Source organism: Hippocampus comes, unplaced genomic scaffold (assembly GCF_001891065.2).
Source record: "Hippocampus comes isolate QL1 unplaced genomic scaffold, H_comes_QL1_v1.1 scaffold327, whole genome shotgun sequence".
Classification (NCBI taxonomy): domain Eukaryota; kingdom Metazoa; phylum Chordata; class Actinopteri; order Syngnathiformes; family Syngnathidae; genus Hippocampus; species Hippocampus comes.
In genome coordinates, this window is record NW_017806221.1 from 350,978 (window position 1) to 367,908 (window position 16,931).

The following is a 16,931-nucleotide window of genomic DNA, read 5'->3' on the forward strand; positions in this document are numbered from 1 at the left end:
GTTGCAGGCTGTAATGTGTCCCCTCAAAAAAAAAAAAAAAAAAAGATGCTTCCACGGGCAAGTGTTAAGTTTATTTGCGTCACTCAAACTGCGTGTGACTTTCACTTTCAACACTGGCGTTCGTGAATTAGATGTTGTTTATCAATGAAGATCATTTGCATAGAGGTGGACAATTTCTTTGCCAAATATACTGCATGCATATAACCTAATTTAAATAATACCACCGGAGGACCGAGACACATTCTGCTTGGTGTCTCATTTAGTGACGCATTTCAGCATCTGCGGGTGTTGTATGGATTAGACGCTTTCATTAGCTCAATTTTTACCTGTGAGCACCATGCAGTCCTTCAGTAAATCCGGCCCCGAGTGTCAAGAATTGTCTTGAGGTAATAAAAATATATATAATTAAAAATAAAAAAATAGCAGCCAACAACGTTTGGTGATTTAGAAAAAAAAAATCATAAAAAGGGGGGGGTGGACACTGAAAACCAATGAAATTCTTTGCTGATGCATGTAGAAAGATCAGACTCTTTCATTTAACATTGGCATAATCTATGTTGACATTTGCTGGGAATTAATTCAATTCATTATAAAACTGAACAACAGTAAATGATTTTTCTATCCATTGACTTTGCGCTTGCGGATATGTTTCATTGAACAGAAAAAAAGGTCCTTGGTCTCACACTTCCAAGCGATACAGAAATCTGCTGATATTCCATTAAGGGTTGGTGGTAGTGATCATTAAACGTGCATCATAAATACATTCATCTCAGTTTTCAGAGTGTGTCATCTGAGCCAACACAAGTGGGGGTTTTTTTCCCAGTAAACAAGCTATCAAAAACATAGTAAGCTATCAAAAGCATATTGTAGTGGGACAGAAAGGAGAGAAAGATCTTTTATAAATCAAAACTTTAATCATTCAGAGGTTTACAAATATATGACCCACAGCATTTTCCAGCACAACATATTTACATCAACTTGAAATTTAGAATTGTTCACAATATTCAATACACCACTTTATTTTAACATTGCACAGTGCACCGTTGTTTAAATACCTTGCATTATTTAAAGTCCAGGGTAATAAAACAAGGGCATCTTCTGCATATCATATATAAATAATTAATAATCACCAGTCTTAAATGTTACAGGTAGTAAATGGATTGTCAATAATTAGAGATCACACTCAATTCACAAATATTTCAAGTATTATTGCTGTATTGATTATTAAGGCGATCATTAGGAAAACAAGCTGTGTGTTTAGCTAATAAATCTGTTTTGGGATTCATAGATGGGAAAAAAAGTGACCAAATCATAAAACAAGAGAGGGGAAAAAAAGTTAATGAACACTATTATTCCATACTGTATGTAAATTACAGATAACTGTCAGCCAAAGAAAACAATGGGAAAAAAAACCTTGAGTTTTCTGCTGAACTTTTAGTTTTGGTGTTCCTTTTTTGCCCAGTCTTGCCATCCACCCGGGTAATGCTGAACACTGGAATAGGGGACAGAATGAGGTAGTGAAATGAGGGGTTGGGGGAGGGGGTCATGGGTTATAAATACATTTTTTCCCCCTTTAGATAGTACAGTTAGTAACATTGTGTTGGCATTTGTGAACAACTGGTTGACAATGGGAACTGTGAGCATTTAACGTAAAACTCCTACAATTGCTCCCTGCCACGTTGTGTCTTTAATATAATATCAAGTGTTTGTTGTGTGTCAATGTTGTGACAGTTTAAATCAAATGGTCAAATTCTGTGCAATGCATTTAGGAGCTACAATGTCTTTGCTTTAATCATAAGAGTTGGGTATTTTTTTTATACGTTAGTAGTATGTAAGTAAAGCAAGCATGGTGGGGAAAATCAACACTTCCTGAAATAATTACAATGTTTTAATTGAGATTATGGTGCAAGATAAGATCAGTAACATTTAACCTCCTTGTTCTAATAACAATTTCAGGTTCCAAGGAGTCACACTCAGTTTCCATTAACATCCAGATTTTCCAAAATTGTGCAACACAACTAAGGAGTCTTACTCTTTGTATCCAAGTTCGGAGGCCATGTCAAGTGCATTCTTGCTCCTGATACCTGCCAGGCAGGTGAACACAATGTTGTCTATCTTCTGGGGTATCTCACCACCATACTTCTCATTGAACTCTTCCGGATCTAGCTGCAGAGCTGTGTTCACCTGACCCACTGCGAAGACGTGAATACACAAATTTTATTCTCAATGTTTGGCAACTGGTGGAATGAGAACCCAAATGTAGGTGATAAACCTATTTTGGGTGGGCCACAGACAAGTGGTAAAAAATTGCAGGGGGTGGATTTCCAATGGCTCTGACATACTTCGATACATTTTGAGGTTACGAACGGCACACAATAAACTGAATGGCTGGAGGGGGCGCAAGAAGGCATGCTGGGTTACTCACTTATCGTTTTTACATTGACGATGACACTGGATGGATGGATGTTTCATTTTTATGGGCCAGAAGTGTTTTTCACAGTAGTAATTACTATCATTGTGACTTTACTAATACATTAGCGTGGTCCGGTGGCCCAGTGTGTCGACCTTACAATGCAGAGATCGTGGGTTCGATCCCCGCTCTGGCCTCCCTGTGTGGAGTTTGCATGTTCTCCCCGGGCCTGCGTGGTTTTTCTCTGGGTACTCCGGTTTCCTCCCACATTCCAAAAACATGCATGGAAGGCTGAATGAACACTCAAAATTGTCCATAGATGTGAGTCTAAGGGTGGATGGTGGTTCGTCTCGATGTGCCCTGCGATTGGCTGGCAACCGGTTCAGGGTGTCCCCCGCCTACTGCCCGAAGACGGCTGGGATAGGCTCCAGCACCCCACCGCGACCCTTGTGAGGATAAAGCGGATCGAAAAGTGGATGGATAATATATTAGCATAGGTTTGTAATAGACTTGGGTTGCGCTCTGACTTGTGCACAAAATTGGGCTATATCGCCGTCTACAGAGTGGAACTTTGTCAAAAACTGAGGAACCCCAGTACAGTGAAATAGTTAACATCTCCAGTTGGACTTGCCTTGTATTTGGAAAATAACAATTTATTTTGATAGCCATGCATTAGAAATGTCATTACTTGTGTGGTAATGATATATTCAGTATTTGCTACACCTCTGGCCCATTTTGGGTTCCCACACGAGGGGTGTGCCGATCTGATATTGATGTGGCTATCGGTCCGATATCAGCCCCCAAAACAGTATCGGATTCTTCCGGTCGACATCAAAAATCTCTGATGTTAGCAATCATATACAAGCAGTCTTTTCCCGACTCCGCAGTCCTTTTCGGACTCCGCTCCTGCTCTTATATCCATCAGTGTCTGGATCTAGCATGCAGAGTCCACATGATCAAAGCAACCATGCTCTTGTTTGAGGTTGAATTTATGCAACCCAAGTGTTTTAAATAAATCGGTCATATTTTCTCATACCTACAGTTGCTGACTATTACTCTTAGTTTGAATAGTACCACTTAATCAAGTCTAACATTTCATACAAAAAAATACATTAAAGCATGTATCATTCCTGCTGATATAATATCTGACGATATCGTATCGGAGAGTACCCGAGCGCACAATGTTGGTATTGTATCGGGAGTGAAAAAAGTTGTATCTGGAGACCCCTATCCTAGACAGCATTAAGTAAGAGAACGTTTAAGTGCTTCACACACGAGCTTCATGTTTATTCCGTAACAAACACGGTGCACTTCAGCCTCTGGCTAGAGATTTTATGGCTAGATATACGCATTTGAGATACAGTCATTAACTAAATAAAGTGTTCCATTTTATATGTTAAGATGCAGTCATTCAATAAATAAAATGTTCCATTGAAGATGTTAAATTGTGTGATGTTATGAATGAGAGGCAGTGTTAAAAATTCAACTACACTTGTAAGCGTATGCACACTAAATTGTCGATGGAAGGGGGAGTGGGTGCCATATAAAATTTCGCCTCAGGCGCCACGTTGTGGCTTGGATTCATAAGACCATCCATGGTCCACGTCTCTGTTACAAATAATTTCAATTATGGGAAATCAACACTTACAGGGGATGTTAATTGAGCCGGGGATGGAGCCGTATTCTCGGAGCTCCCATGGCTCTCTGACATCGATAATGACAGACTTCCCACCAGCCAAGAGCTTCTTCAACTGCTCATAAGTCACATCCGAGCTCGGTGGCACCGAACTGAATCTGCGGCAACCCAGCCACGACTCTGGAGCTGAAGGACAACCAAACAACTTGCCACATATTGGAAATGCATGAGACAAAATTATTGTGGGTTGTTGTTTTTTTTGTCATGTACATACTGGTACATGCACCAAAACTGAGTGAACTGTTAAGAGAGGAATGTAAAAAAAAAAAAAGCTTCATGTGACTTAATTTCCGAAAACTATGACAAATTGTTATTCAAATTCACTTGCACATCTCTACTTATGCCCACTTCAACCTTTGAAAATACCAAAGCAATCACCACATTAATTTGAATCTTCTGGGCATCGACCGGTAGCTTGTTCCTCCCATAGATGTACACTATAGAGAAAAAGCTAGAAAAAAAGACAACCAATCATCACCAAATTAATGCCCACAGGTCCATCCGTACCCACAACAATCTCTGAAAATATAAAAACAATCACCCCTATATTTTGCATTTTATCGTCATTAAGTGTTTTCCTCTTCTCTAAAAAACAGCTCAGCGTGATTTTATGTCAGAAAACTACAACCAATTGCCACCAAAATTCACGTGGACATCACTAACTATGCCCACGTCAATGAAAATATCAAAATGATCGAGCCTATCTCAACTACACACAGCGAGGGCGGAGCAGGGATCGAACCCTCAACCTCTGCACTGTGAGGTCGACGCGCTAACACTGGATCACAGAGCCGCCCGCTTAGTGTTCATGAAATCCAAAACACTGAGGCAACTGTCCATATTTTCGGAGATCAATGGGCATGTGTCGACGAGATGTGCACATGAATTTTGGTGGCAGTTGGTCGTAGTGTTCTAACATTGACACAGGTTAAGATTTTTTTTACACGCACATTAAGCATTTTTTAACTCTCCCCTGTTGACAACGCATAACAGGACACTCACTTGTGTCAAGACCTTGAATGTTGACAAGACCTGCCAGGTGGATTCGGCTGCTTGGGACCAAGGCACGATGAAGGGCGTTACTGTCCCACAATAGTCGTGGGGCGACTCTGGAAAATCTCACGCACATTCGGAGAGCCATATGCAATAAGCAGCGTCTATAAAAAGACGAATTTCTCTTACAAAATGCAAGCACATTACTTAACTGCGAGCTGAGCATGCGCACGCGTGCAGAGTACGAATCGCGTAGAGGACCAAAGAAACTTTGTTGAAATAGAAGAACGCGCCACACAATTTATGATCCTTACAAGTTTAAACCGTTACATATGCACTATGTAACTGGGTGCGCACTAAAATAGTGCATGATATGATTTGTTAAATAATCTCGAAATACAGAAAAGTCTAAAATTAAACGATAGTGTTACTCAGAGCAGCCACTGCGCATTTCTACAAATGTGGCTAGTAACTTGATGGGTTGGCGCTTGAATGAGAACGTTTGAATGAAACGCGTATCAAATTATTCTTTACTTTTCCGCCCATTTTACAAATCTTTAAAATTGGTGAGACGGTCAAACGACTTTCACAGAGACTTCCGCTTTTCTGATGGGCATTGAATACAACACTACAGATTGCCATATTGCTTCCGGCTGCGTCACATGTTTACGTATTTGGGTTGCTAGTTGATGCTATAAACTCTGGCAGTATTTAGTCAAGGTTAACAGTGCACGTGTCTTGCTTTCGTGTTATTCCACGTGTTCGGCTTTAGTTCTCAATACCTTTGTTTCCAAGCATATAAAAAGAAAACAGTTGTATTAGTTGCATTATTTGTGGCGGAAGTTTGAGGCTCGCCTATTTGCTAGCCAAGGGAAGTTAGCATCACTGGTCTTTGCTCACACTGTCCATCATTGGGACACAAAAAAAAATAAAGAGGTGAGTTCCTTAAGACTTCGTTCTCATGAATCCCGAGTTTCATAAGCAAAGGATCACTTCGTACATCTTGGGCATTAATCTTGTCTATTATATGCTTTAAAACGCGTCTTAAAACTCATTATTTGTCTTTCGACTCAGAATGAGACTTGATTTTTGGTTTTACTGTTTTTGTGCTTTCTGCTGTCTTTATTCATTTGTTGTTTTATTGTTTGTTGCTGTATGAATTATTTTTGCCCTATGTACAGCATATTGTATACAGCGGTGGTTCTATAAGTTCTATAAAGTGCTCTACAAGTACAGTTGAGTTGAGTTTAATTCAAACTGCTAATTAGGATCGCTAAGTGACCTTATTTTCTGAAGCACTTGGTGAATGCCACAAATTAAACGTATGTTCTAGCCTAACAGAAAGTAATATTTAATGCAGTATATCTTGAATATAATCCAGATATCCGCCGTGATCATGGATTAACTAGGAAGATTCTTTAATTAGTTACATTTTTAAATGTTCTATTTTATTGAAGTATTTTTGATTCATCGTGCGTATGTTTAAATGAACACAATGCTGGATTACACCCAATGAGTCAAGAGATAAATTGCTGTGGTGGATGTTATGTACCAATCACAAGTTCTACACATTGTTTTTGTTGTCTGACATGACAAGTGGGCTGGGTAATATGGTTTTTCCATATGAATTGCAGGTTTTTTTTCCTCTCTCCCAAAAATCTACCCACCACTTCACTGAAATATTTTTTTTTCTTTGTGCACTATTATTTCCGAACATTAGCTTTTTTCAATTTATACAGAAATTATATTGTTTTTTTTCTCTAGAACATCATACTAAATGTTTCCATCTATCATCTGAATCCCTTTTATTCTTGAAAAAAATCATATTTGTCAAAACACGTATGTAGACATGATTACTAATAAATAAACAGAAAAAATGATCAACAATACAACATCAAATGACCTGTCTGGCTCCCTGGCTCCATTTATCTGTATTTTGCGAAAAAAAAAATATACCACAAGCAGGTGACCCCTGCACAATATACTGTATGCGGCATGGATGCACATACTGTCAGTCAGTCAGTCAGTCAGTCAAGTTTCCAACATATTACTAATGCACTGTTTTTGCAGTGTATAAATGGACACTGTCTTTGGCCCTGTCAAGCGCAATTGGCTCCACAATATCCTACTCCTTTTTTGTCATATATAACCTATAGTTGAAATGATTACACTCATGTTATACCAATGTTTATTAACAGGAATTCAAGTCACTAGTTGCTTTTTTTTTCTTCCTGACAAATAGTCACTTAAAGATTTTGGAAAACTCACTAAATATCGCAACAAAGTCACAAATGCTTTCACACTGACTATACTTTTGTAAATCACTTCCACTCTGCTTGCACTATGATGTCAGCGTAAGCTGCGCATGTTAGTGGGGATACACTTTGAATATATATATATATAGAGAAATAAAAACCATCCTGGCGTGAAATACTCTGTAAAATTAATCACCCAGCCCTAATGGCAAGGGGAAAACAGCAATTTAGTACAATGTGCTTGTTTTGTGTCATAATGTCAATCTTAACCTGCAGAGTTCCAAATGCGTCTTAAGGAGCCCCTGCCCTTGACAGCCGCCAACATGACTAAGCGGACAAATAAACCCCGAAAACCTCGAGATGACGAATCATCAGATGAAGTCAGTGGTAAGTCACTTCAGGAAAACATTTGTTTTTTTCTCTTTTTGTTTGTTTGTTTTTTTAAATAACTGATCAGTGGTGATGCTTATTCTACTGTTAATGGGTTTTGGGTACAAAATGTAATGAATATTTGATTAATGCAATGAAAAAAATGATTCTGCAAACAAATGAGTCATTTTTATCATTTGGTTGATCAGTTCACTTTTCAGCAAATGAAATGTACAGTACTCGAAAGTAGTGGTAAAAAAAAAGAGTTTGTTGCAATGCCTTGTTAACATGTTATGTATTTTAGTGTCACCATTGTAGAGGAGTTGTTGTTTTTAGTAGGGTACGGTGACATTTTTTGATGCTTTTGGTTTTTGTGAATTTGGCACCCTTAGGTCCAATGTTAGTGAAATTATGATACTCTGGTCTAGGGTTGGGCCTTGTTTGAATTTGGACCATTACGGTTCTTTGATTCAATTCCAGTTCCTAACATTTCTCAATTTTGATTCTTGAAAAAAAAAAAAGGCAGCTAAATGGAGATATTTTTGGGGTGAAATCATGTTAACCTCTGCTTTTTAATTTCATGAACTTTTTGCTGTGTGTGAAATTTACAATGAGTTACTTTTCATCCAGTCTATTCATATCAAACCTATGAACAGGATCTTTTCACAAGAGAACTTTATTTTTGAGAACCTCAAGAAAATACACTCATGCAACACAATTCATACACAAAGCATGTTATTGAACACCCATTGAAGGGCTACCCTAGTGTTTTTGTTTAGAGGGAAAAAAATATACATGACAGACACAAAGCTGCATTTAATGGACATGTAAGGACAATCTGTATGTTTACAGTATAGTGTAAGTCAGAGGTGTCAAACTCCGGTCTGCAAGAGCCGGTATACTGCAAGTTTAAGATGTTTCCCTCCTCCCACACACCTGATTCAAAATGACAAGCACTCCACTATGCAGAAGACTGGCTTGTTTAAAAAGAAAAAAAAAACCCTATATATATATATATATATTTTTTTTTTTTTAAACAAAGTTCAGCAAACCTTTAAATGCAACCGAAATGGCCCGAGAAGGACAGCCGACCTAGTGGAGGGTGATGGCCACCACCGTGGGGTCCTACTGGGCACCCCAGCTGGTGAGTTCCGCGTGAAGGGTCCGGTGCTTGTATAGAGTTGCTGCCAAGGGTGCCTGGTAGGATGGAGCAGCAGAGCTGGGTGGGAATAGGAGTGGCCCGCGGGGGTGGGGCATGCAGACTCGCTCAGCATGCGCATTTGCGCATGACTTGGTGCAAACAATTTTTTGAAACAAGGTACTTTTTATCAACAGTACATACATTTTTAACATTAGTTAGACATGAAATATAATTTTTTATAAGCATCTAGGTACCTGCATACATCTGTGATTTATATTTTTTATTTATACCTGTATTTTTTTTTTCTGAATCCGTGTACAATGATTTTATAGTGAAGAAAATTGTCTTTTACTGCAACAAAGTACGGTTACTCAGTGCAATACATGCCATTTCTGATTCTATGGTTATCACACCGAGTACCCTTCTGTGGTGGCTTCATAAAACGCCAAAGAAAACTGATAATATTAAAGAGTATAGTAGTCGATAATTTCAGGTGATTTTAAGCTAATTTTTGTCTGTTTTTCAAAGTTTATTTTCATGTTCTACGTTTCTGATGCAGGGTTGACTTGCCAACATGTGACGAAGGCAGTGGACTTAAGCTTGGTGAAGAAATCTGTGTTGTCCAGCTTGTGGTTGGTGTGTTCTGAGTGCCTGAAGGAAAGAACCATGATCAAGAGTGAGCCAGCAGCATTTCAAGACATCTTAGTTTGCCTCAAGTGTGGTTTCCAAGTAAGATTTCCATCAGACACACACTGGAGAGACTGACTAGTCCCCCCTATATATTTCCCACTTCTAAAGCGTCTTCTTTTTGCCACTGACCATTTTCGGCTCCTCGGTCCATTTCTTTTTGCACTTGTCCCGTTGAATGATTGTGACATTGGTTGTCTTTCGAGGACACGAAGGTTGAATGAGTGCTACCCGGACGTCCATACTGCAGTCACATTGAATGCATATCCGATTTACTTTATGTCCACCAAGGAAAGGGGGCTGGGTTGGATTTGAAAAAAATTGAATAGTACTGTTCAGATTAACATGAAAATATCAGATGCATGTCAGGTATGGGCAAAAAAATCGGAATTGACCTGCAGTGTGAACATGGCCTCAGAGACATAATTACTGGAGATTGGACTCTCTGTTTTTGAAAGTTTCAACATATGCCGTTTAGTTGCTATGACTAGCGTGCACTGAACTCGGTTAGTGCTACGCTTACTGTTTTTCATTCGATTAGTTTATATTTATAGCCTACAAGTTTTTGAGCAATGACTTTACTCCTGCATTAGTGTGGGACAATCCAAATTCAGGCTGCTATTACGGCCTTCATATTTAATTTGTTAGTGACCTGTATTTTAATGGTTAAGAATCAAAACAAAGCATTCCTTATTTTCCACTCACGATTTATGCACACTGCTTTGCAAATACAGTATATATGGAGCACTGTTATTATTTGGAATTATTGATTGTGGTCTCATGTGCTGATCAGTGTGGGGACGTAAAGTTTTGGTGGGCCTTAGTGGATTTCAAATTTAGGTCCCAGTACTCTAAGTTGAAGTCTACATGCTTCGAGTTTAACTTACAGCATGTCAGAAAAAGAGCGAAAATGTTGATCGGTCCGGTCTCCATTATTGTCTTTTATTGCTTAAAACACAAATATGATAATAGTAATAATAATAATAATAATAATGATGATGATAATAATAATAATAATATAAAAACACCTCAGTACAAGCCTCATGACAGCCCATCTGGAGTTTTCCTAGGAAACCAGAGGCACTCTGAGACCATGAAAAACAAAATTTTCTGGTCAGATTAGACAAACATTGAACTGTAAACTGTGAGTGCTAGACAACATGTCATCTTGTAAGGCTAAGGCCATGCCCGCAATGATGCATGTTTTTCAGCAGCCGGAATTTGGAGACTTGTCAGGAAGAGTAAGGAATTCAGCAGTTTAAAGAGACATCCTGGATGAAAACCTATTTGACTCGAGAGTGGAGTGACCCTCGGCACACAGCCAAGATATCAAAGAGGTGGCTTCAGGACAGCTCTGTGAATGTCCTTGAGTTTCCCTTAGCCGTACTCAAATCAGAATCTGGAACTGGCTGTGCATCCTACATGATGCCGCTTGAGATCTGCTACAAAGAAAGAATGAAAGCAGATCTTCATACTACTGTATGGAAGTGTTGTTTCTGTGCTATAATTTTAATAACATGCAGCGTATACTTTTTACAGGGCTGTAACCACTCAGGGATTGAACATGCTGTCAAGCACCACCGAGATTTCCATCCCGAGTCTCATTGCATCACCATAAGCTTGAGCACCTGGAAAGCCTGGTGAGAAACCTTCCAAATTACAAGATCGAAATGACTTTTTTTCAACCTTCATGACAAATTACCGGTATACAAAATGTGGTACTGAAAATGCCATCTTTCGTTGTTGCAGTTTCTTTGGAAATTTCTCTGTATTTGTTGTTTTAGTTTGTGTCCGCTGAGACAAGTTTAGCTGTTCTTCATCAATGCTTTTGAAAACATTTATGTGGGGGTTATCAGGCCTGAGGATTTCACGGTAACGATCATTTCCGGTAGCGTGTCGTTTCCGTGGGATCATTTGTATGGTACCGAAAAATCATTTCCCATAAAAATCACTGCACACTAGTTGACTGTACGCGATACAATCTTTCCTGTGTGATCGTGATTTCACTGTGCCTGAATATGTGCTTGTGGTGTGGAGTGTCAGTGCTTTTCTTCTATTCTACTTTCGTTTTGTTTTTATTAAGTGATTGGGGGGGGGGGGCAGAACAGGAAACATTATGTGCGCATGCGGGTTGCTATTTTAGTCTGCACGCTGAGAAAGCGCGTGGATGATGGACAGAGATGGCGGCGAAAAAAAACCCGAAAGGTGTATTAGTTACTACATTTAAGAAATGGGAATGCCAGTCGGATATATTTCTTTCGAATCATCCGAAGAAGGGCATATTACCAAGATGACATGTGATGTATGCACAAAACACGAAAGAGAAATACGACGGGAGGCACGATTCCGAGGCAAGTACTTGAAGTTGGTCATTAGATCTAAAGGCTAATCGCTATGAAAAATATTATTAAACAGTCTTAGTTATTTTCTAATTTACTAGTTGTAGACATGGTCACTTTATGAATAAAACATTCGGCACAAGGTGTAGTAATACTAATGTTAACTGTCGGTAGGCCTAACAATGACGTGTGGTAGATTATTTGGTCGAATTGAGAGTAGATTACACAGTGCATCATCTTGGGGTTGCAAAGAGGACGTCAAACCATATCAATACTATAAGTCTATCTATCGTAATAAGGTCATTTTTAAAAGACTCATCACATGATTTTAATCATTCAATTCCTATTACATGCTTTTGTATTAATAAAGGAGGTGAGTAGCAATTGATATGTTTATTTACATCAATAGTACACACACACACACACATATTATCATCTTGACAGTGTCAGGTTTACTTGTGGCCCATGGTATATAGCCAGGACTGAAGTATTGTGTACACATATGTGTTACTGATGGCCATAGTATTTCATCATGATTTATATATTAATGATTACCAGCAAGTTAATCTTTGCAGTGTGAGACTGGAAAAAAATACTTTGATTTTGTGGTATGCTGTATTCATGATGCCAAATGAGTACAATAAAAGTGTTAAACAACATATTTTGATCCAATTATTCTATTGAATAAACCTGGAGTACACAGCTGCTGATGTAATTATGTTAATTTGTTAATGCGTAGTTTTCAAACATCTGCCCCTTGCAGATTATACTTTTGAGTATCAAAATTCTTGATTATGAATATCAGTCAAAATAGAAAAATAGGTTCCCATGATGAACATTTACGGAACACCAAATTAGTTACAGTGGTTTCCCATTGGATAATCTAATGGAACCGAAAAACTGTTTCTGTTAATTTCTGAAATCCTCAGGCCTGGGTTATTGAATTTTAAAGTAGTTCAGTAACAGTTTTTCTGTCTGACTACTCCCTTTTTAACAGGTGTTTTGAATGTAATGAGGAGCTCTCCACTCACTGTAACAAAAAGGCGTTGGCGCAGACTCTGGAATTTCTACAGAAGCACTCTGTCAAGGTGACATCAGGTAGGACCTGCACATAATTACAAACAAGCTTGTTGCACTTTCATCAATGCTAAACTTGTCTCTGTCAAATGTATTCACAGACACCACTCAAACATGGGAAGAAGCCCCTAAATCAGGGGTGTCAAACTCATTTCACATGGTGGGCCACATACGGCCTCGGTAGATGTCAAGTGGGCCGGACCATTAAAATGATACCATACTTTGCTATAAATAACCAAAACAATATGTCTTTCCTTTGTTTTGGTATAAAGAAGCACAAGAACATTAGGAAAATGTTGAAATTTAATGAACATATCTTTTACAAAACATTTCATGAAGCACCTTACATTTCCTTTGACAAATGTGCAATTTACTTTTATCATTCACATATATGCATTGCAACTGATCCCACTGATTGTACAAACTTTAACAAGTAATTGGTATTGAAAAATATAGTGATGCACTTGAAGATTAAACGAGATTTATCAAGAAAGGAAGTTTTAAACCATTTACACGTGCATATAAAATCTAAATGTAATCCCTGCCTACACTTTACAAACTAAGGAGAGTGCTATTAAATGTGTAAATGTGACAGTGCTATTGATAGCGTCTGCTGTCATGGGTCTGTCTCAGTGACAGACTGAGGCTGCTGTTGTCTTCTTCTCTGATCAAAACAGTGTCCCCTTGCGGATACTCAATGAATTTCACCTTATTTCAAAATATTAATTCTGTGTCTTTAATGCATTTTTTCCACTTTTAAATTATCCTGCGGGCCTGATTGAACCTCCTTGCGGGCCGGTTCCGGCCCGCGGGCCGTATGTTTGACACCCCTGCCCTAAATTAAAGACAAGGACCTTTTAATAATGACAATCTACTGTATATTCATAATCAAATGCAGTCATTCTAGATCAATTATATAAGTAAAATTAATGTTCCTAATACTGTACTATAAATATGACAGTCACTGGATAGTTTCAAGATGCGGAACAGATTTCCAGAGTTGACGAACAATAATTCATGATGCTGATGCCACATTTTGATTTGCTACATTGTTCCACATTCTTCATTCAATTTAAAAAGGTTTCAAAAAGGTTTAAATTTGACAGATGCAGTCAGCCTCATAAGACTGCACTGCAGTATAACTGCCCCCCCTGGTGGTTGATTGTCAGTATTCCTCAATTGAAATGTGTGTGCGTGTGTGTGTGTGTACCCCCTCTTTTTCAAGACTCAAGTTTGAAAAAATACTTTTTGAACACCAAATAAATTTTTATACAGAAAATAATTACAGTACATCTGAAACAAATGATTATAACAATATATTTGAGAGAAAAAGCATGTTATTTTGCCTCATTCAAATCTTAATATCTGAACATTTAAATATGTAAACTAAAGTGCATCACATTCGTAAATGAATGGCTTCTGGTTTTTGAAATGTAAATGACATCATAACTTCTCCTCAGCTGCCGGTTAACCTGGCCGATCTTCGAGCCACTTTTCTCCAGATTGTCGCTACGTTTCTCCATTTTCTGTTATCTCTTCTATTATTTTCTTCTCTTTTCTTTCTTACCGCTATTTTTTATTTTTCTTCTTCGTGCTACCGCTATTTTTATTTTTATTCTTCGTGACAGGGGTTCACTTTGGCCTGGGGAGTCAAGTTCAGCATTCGCTTCAATGATATCTGGCGCCATCTAGCGTCGTGAATGGGTATAATGTCTAGACCCCGAATATAAGACGACCCCCACTTTTTCAGTCTTATTTCAATGCAAAAACACCGTCTTATATTCGGGCCAATACGGTATGTGAAAGACTCGTCACCAATTCTCGCAAACAGGGGGCAATTACTTTTTCACACAGGGTCTGAGTGGTTTGGAAAATTGGCTTGATTATTTGAAACCTTTGTGTGTGATGAATATGCAAAAAAAAAAAGCTAAACAAAAATCAGTTGGGCGGCAAATACTTTTTCATGGCAAGCGAAATCAGCCACGGCATTGGCATGAGTGGCTAACTCATTTTTTTTCGATGGTCCACCCCAAGTCGAGTTTGAAGCATCTTGAAGTGTGTGTCGACCCTAAGATTTGTATTTGAGGAGCTCTGTCCTATGGTTCTACATGCCCACAGTTTGTCATGCAAATACTACGGTGTCCATTAACCAGTGTCCATACACTAGCCAGCCATGCACATTGGGGCTGGTCTTGAGTCAGTCGCTCAACCACAGCTGAAGAGTTGCAGGATTGATGCTAAAACTGTCTCCCACTCTCTCTGTACTTGTCGCATGAGTGCACACGTTAGTGGAATTAGGCGCTTGAGTGATGCTTCCCGGCTGGGTTCCCTGAAGAATGTGAGCAGCTGTGAGGGGTTCGGCCTCCGCTCTGTTATCCATTGTCTTTCTCACTCTGTCGCTTGTCCCTTGTTCTGTTTTCTGTCCTGCCACCTCTGGGCCTGTGTGCAGCACTAGTAGGAGTCACAGTCCTGATCAAATTAGAGAAACTGGATCATTCTCCACAGCTGGAGTGCACAAACTCTTTGGTGTACTTACATTGAGATTTTGCTGAGGAGAACATTCATTGTCATTATTTAATTGTGAACTATATCACACATTTGCTTTACATTCCAAACTGAGCTAAAATTTTCACTCACAAACTGAAAATAATGTACTTTTTCCCAGCCTCCAACAATACAGATTTAAAAAAAATATTTGCCAAGTACATGACTAACATGATGTATTGTGCATTATTTTATTAAAACGTGTATATAGCATGCTGTTCCTTCTAAGGCGTCAAGGAACACCAATTTTTCAGAACAAACAACAAACAGGACACTAGAGACAAGAAGCACTTTAAGTTCTTTTGATGTTGTTTGGCAAATTGGCAAATTTCACTTATTAGACAAAACATCTAAAAATTGTGTCCTATATTCATTTGGATTCTTTTTATTATACAAAATTATCATTACAAAGAAAGAACGTGTTGGACTAGCACTTGGCATGTGTAGCATGTAAATTTAAAGGACCTTTGTGGACTGGTGTTTTCGTGGCTCTATGCTAACCCAGCTATATGTTTTAACTGAGGTGGATTAGCCTACCTACTGTTTTGACTCTATCAATTACCTGTCACCCTTCCGACCACCCAATTGTCCCACACCCGTTGGCCAAATGGCTATAGAAATAGACAGCCATTATTGTACAAAATAGACTGTTGTTGTCGGTTGAGGAGCTTGTAAAATTGCATTTGAGTCTGAAGGCCAGATTTTTAGAGAGAGATGTTGTTGTGCTTCTCCCATGCTCCCCAAAACACAAAGGAGCCCAAGCATGGATGTTTTTCAGAATCCACAATGATTTGTTCCAACAGCTCATTGAAGACTAAAAGTCGATTAACTATGCTCTCTCACCATCAAGGTCTTTGGCTCAAGCACCAGAATTCCACTAAAAGGACGGTTTACCTCAGGGAGCTCGACTCTGTCCTACAATGCACCTGGGGTGTCTTTGTGAAATAAATGAATGGGTTCTCAGGAGACATAACACATTTCCCACTGTAATCCTGTAATTCCGTCTTGTTTCATGGTATTTATAGTAGTGAATAATTACTCTCCTCTCAACTGTGTGAATGTTATTTTATGAATTATACTTGGTCGGTATTAATTATAGAAAACATCTGTTCTTAGATTTAAAAACGCTCACTTCCAAATGATATATTATAAATATTTACTTAGACTTTTTTGGAGTCATACTTGCTTTGTTTAATGTGTGTTTTTCCCCACCCTTAGTCAATTGTACCTTTCAGGACTTGTAAACTATTACTTTTTCTTTGAGTAAAAAAATGTTCAACATTTTTTTTTTTAAGTTTGATTTCATATTGTTTAATTGGAATAATTGCTGCTTTTCCGCATTTGATACAGTGGTCAAGTAGCCTACAATCAGTGTCCATCAAGTTTCTATTTTGGATAAGTGTGCCAAGGAGTGATATGT

General features: G+C 38.5%; 2 protein-coding genes across 4 annotated transcripts in view; one reads left to right on the plus strand and one right to left on the minus strand.

Moving 5' to 3' along the window:
* Nucleotides 1-894: 894 nt before the first annotated feature.
* On the minus strand, nucleotides 895-5,347 carry tstd3 (thiosulfate sulfurtransferase like domain containing 3). Its single transcript, XM_019856266.1, has 4 exons — nucleotides 5,109-5,347; nucleotides 4,059-4,232; nucleotides 2,033-2,192; nucleotides 895-1,492 (listed from the first exon to the last, which is right to left on the minus strand). Exons 1-4 carry the CDS (start codon nucleotides 5,323-5,325, stop codon nucleotides 1,435-1,437), a joined length of 609 nt encoding a protein of 202 aa, XP_019711825.1. The 5' UTR covers nucleotides 5,326-5,347; the 3' UTR covers nucleotides 895-1,434.
* A 280-nt stretch (nucleotides 5,348-5,627) lies between these two features.
* usp45 (ubiquitin specific peptidase 45) overlaps nucleotides 5,628-16,931 on the plus strand; it is a 30,522-nt gene continuing 19,218 nt past the window's right edge. Inside the window, exons 1-5 of one of the 3 annotated variants that reach the window (XM_019856263.1) lie at nucleotides 5,628-6,035; nucleotides 7,631-7,741; nucleotides 9,424-9,593; nucleotides 11,091-11,191; nucleotides 12,888-12,988. In XM_019856263.1, the coding sequence (XP_019711822.1) occupies nucleotides 7,639-7,741; nucleotides 9,424-9,593; nucleotides 11,091-11,191; nucleotides 12,888-12,988 (475 nt within the window). In that variant the 5' untranslated portion in view covers nucleotides 5,628-6,035; nucleotides 7,631-7,638. The remainder of the gene's footprint in view (nucleotides 6,036-7,630; nucleotides 7,742-9,423; nucleotides 9,594-11,090; nucleotides 11,192-12,887; nucleotides 12,989-16,931) is intronic. The other 2 variants (XM_019856262.1, XM_019856261.1) reach the window with 2 other exon arrangements.

Coding starts and splice junctions, on each gene's coding strand:
- tstd3 (XM_019856266.1), bottom strand. CDS start 5,325: ATGCTCAGCTCGCAGTTAAGTAATGTGCTTGCATTTTGTAAGAGAAAT. Junction 4,233..5,108: donor CATTCAAGGTCTTGACACAA/GTGAGTGTCCTG, acceptor GTTGTCCTTCAG/CTCCAGAGTCGTGGCTGGGT. Junction 2,193..4,058: donor CGGCTCAATTAACATCCCCT/GTAAGTGTTGAT, acceptor ACGTCTTCGCAG/TGGGTCAGGTGAACACAGCT.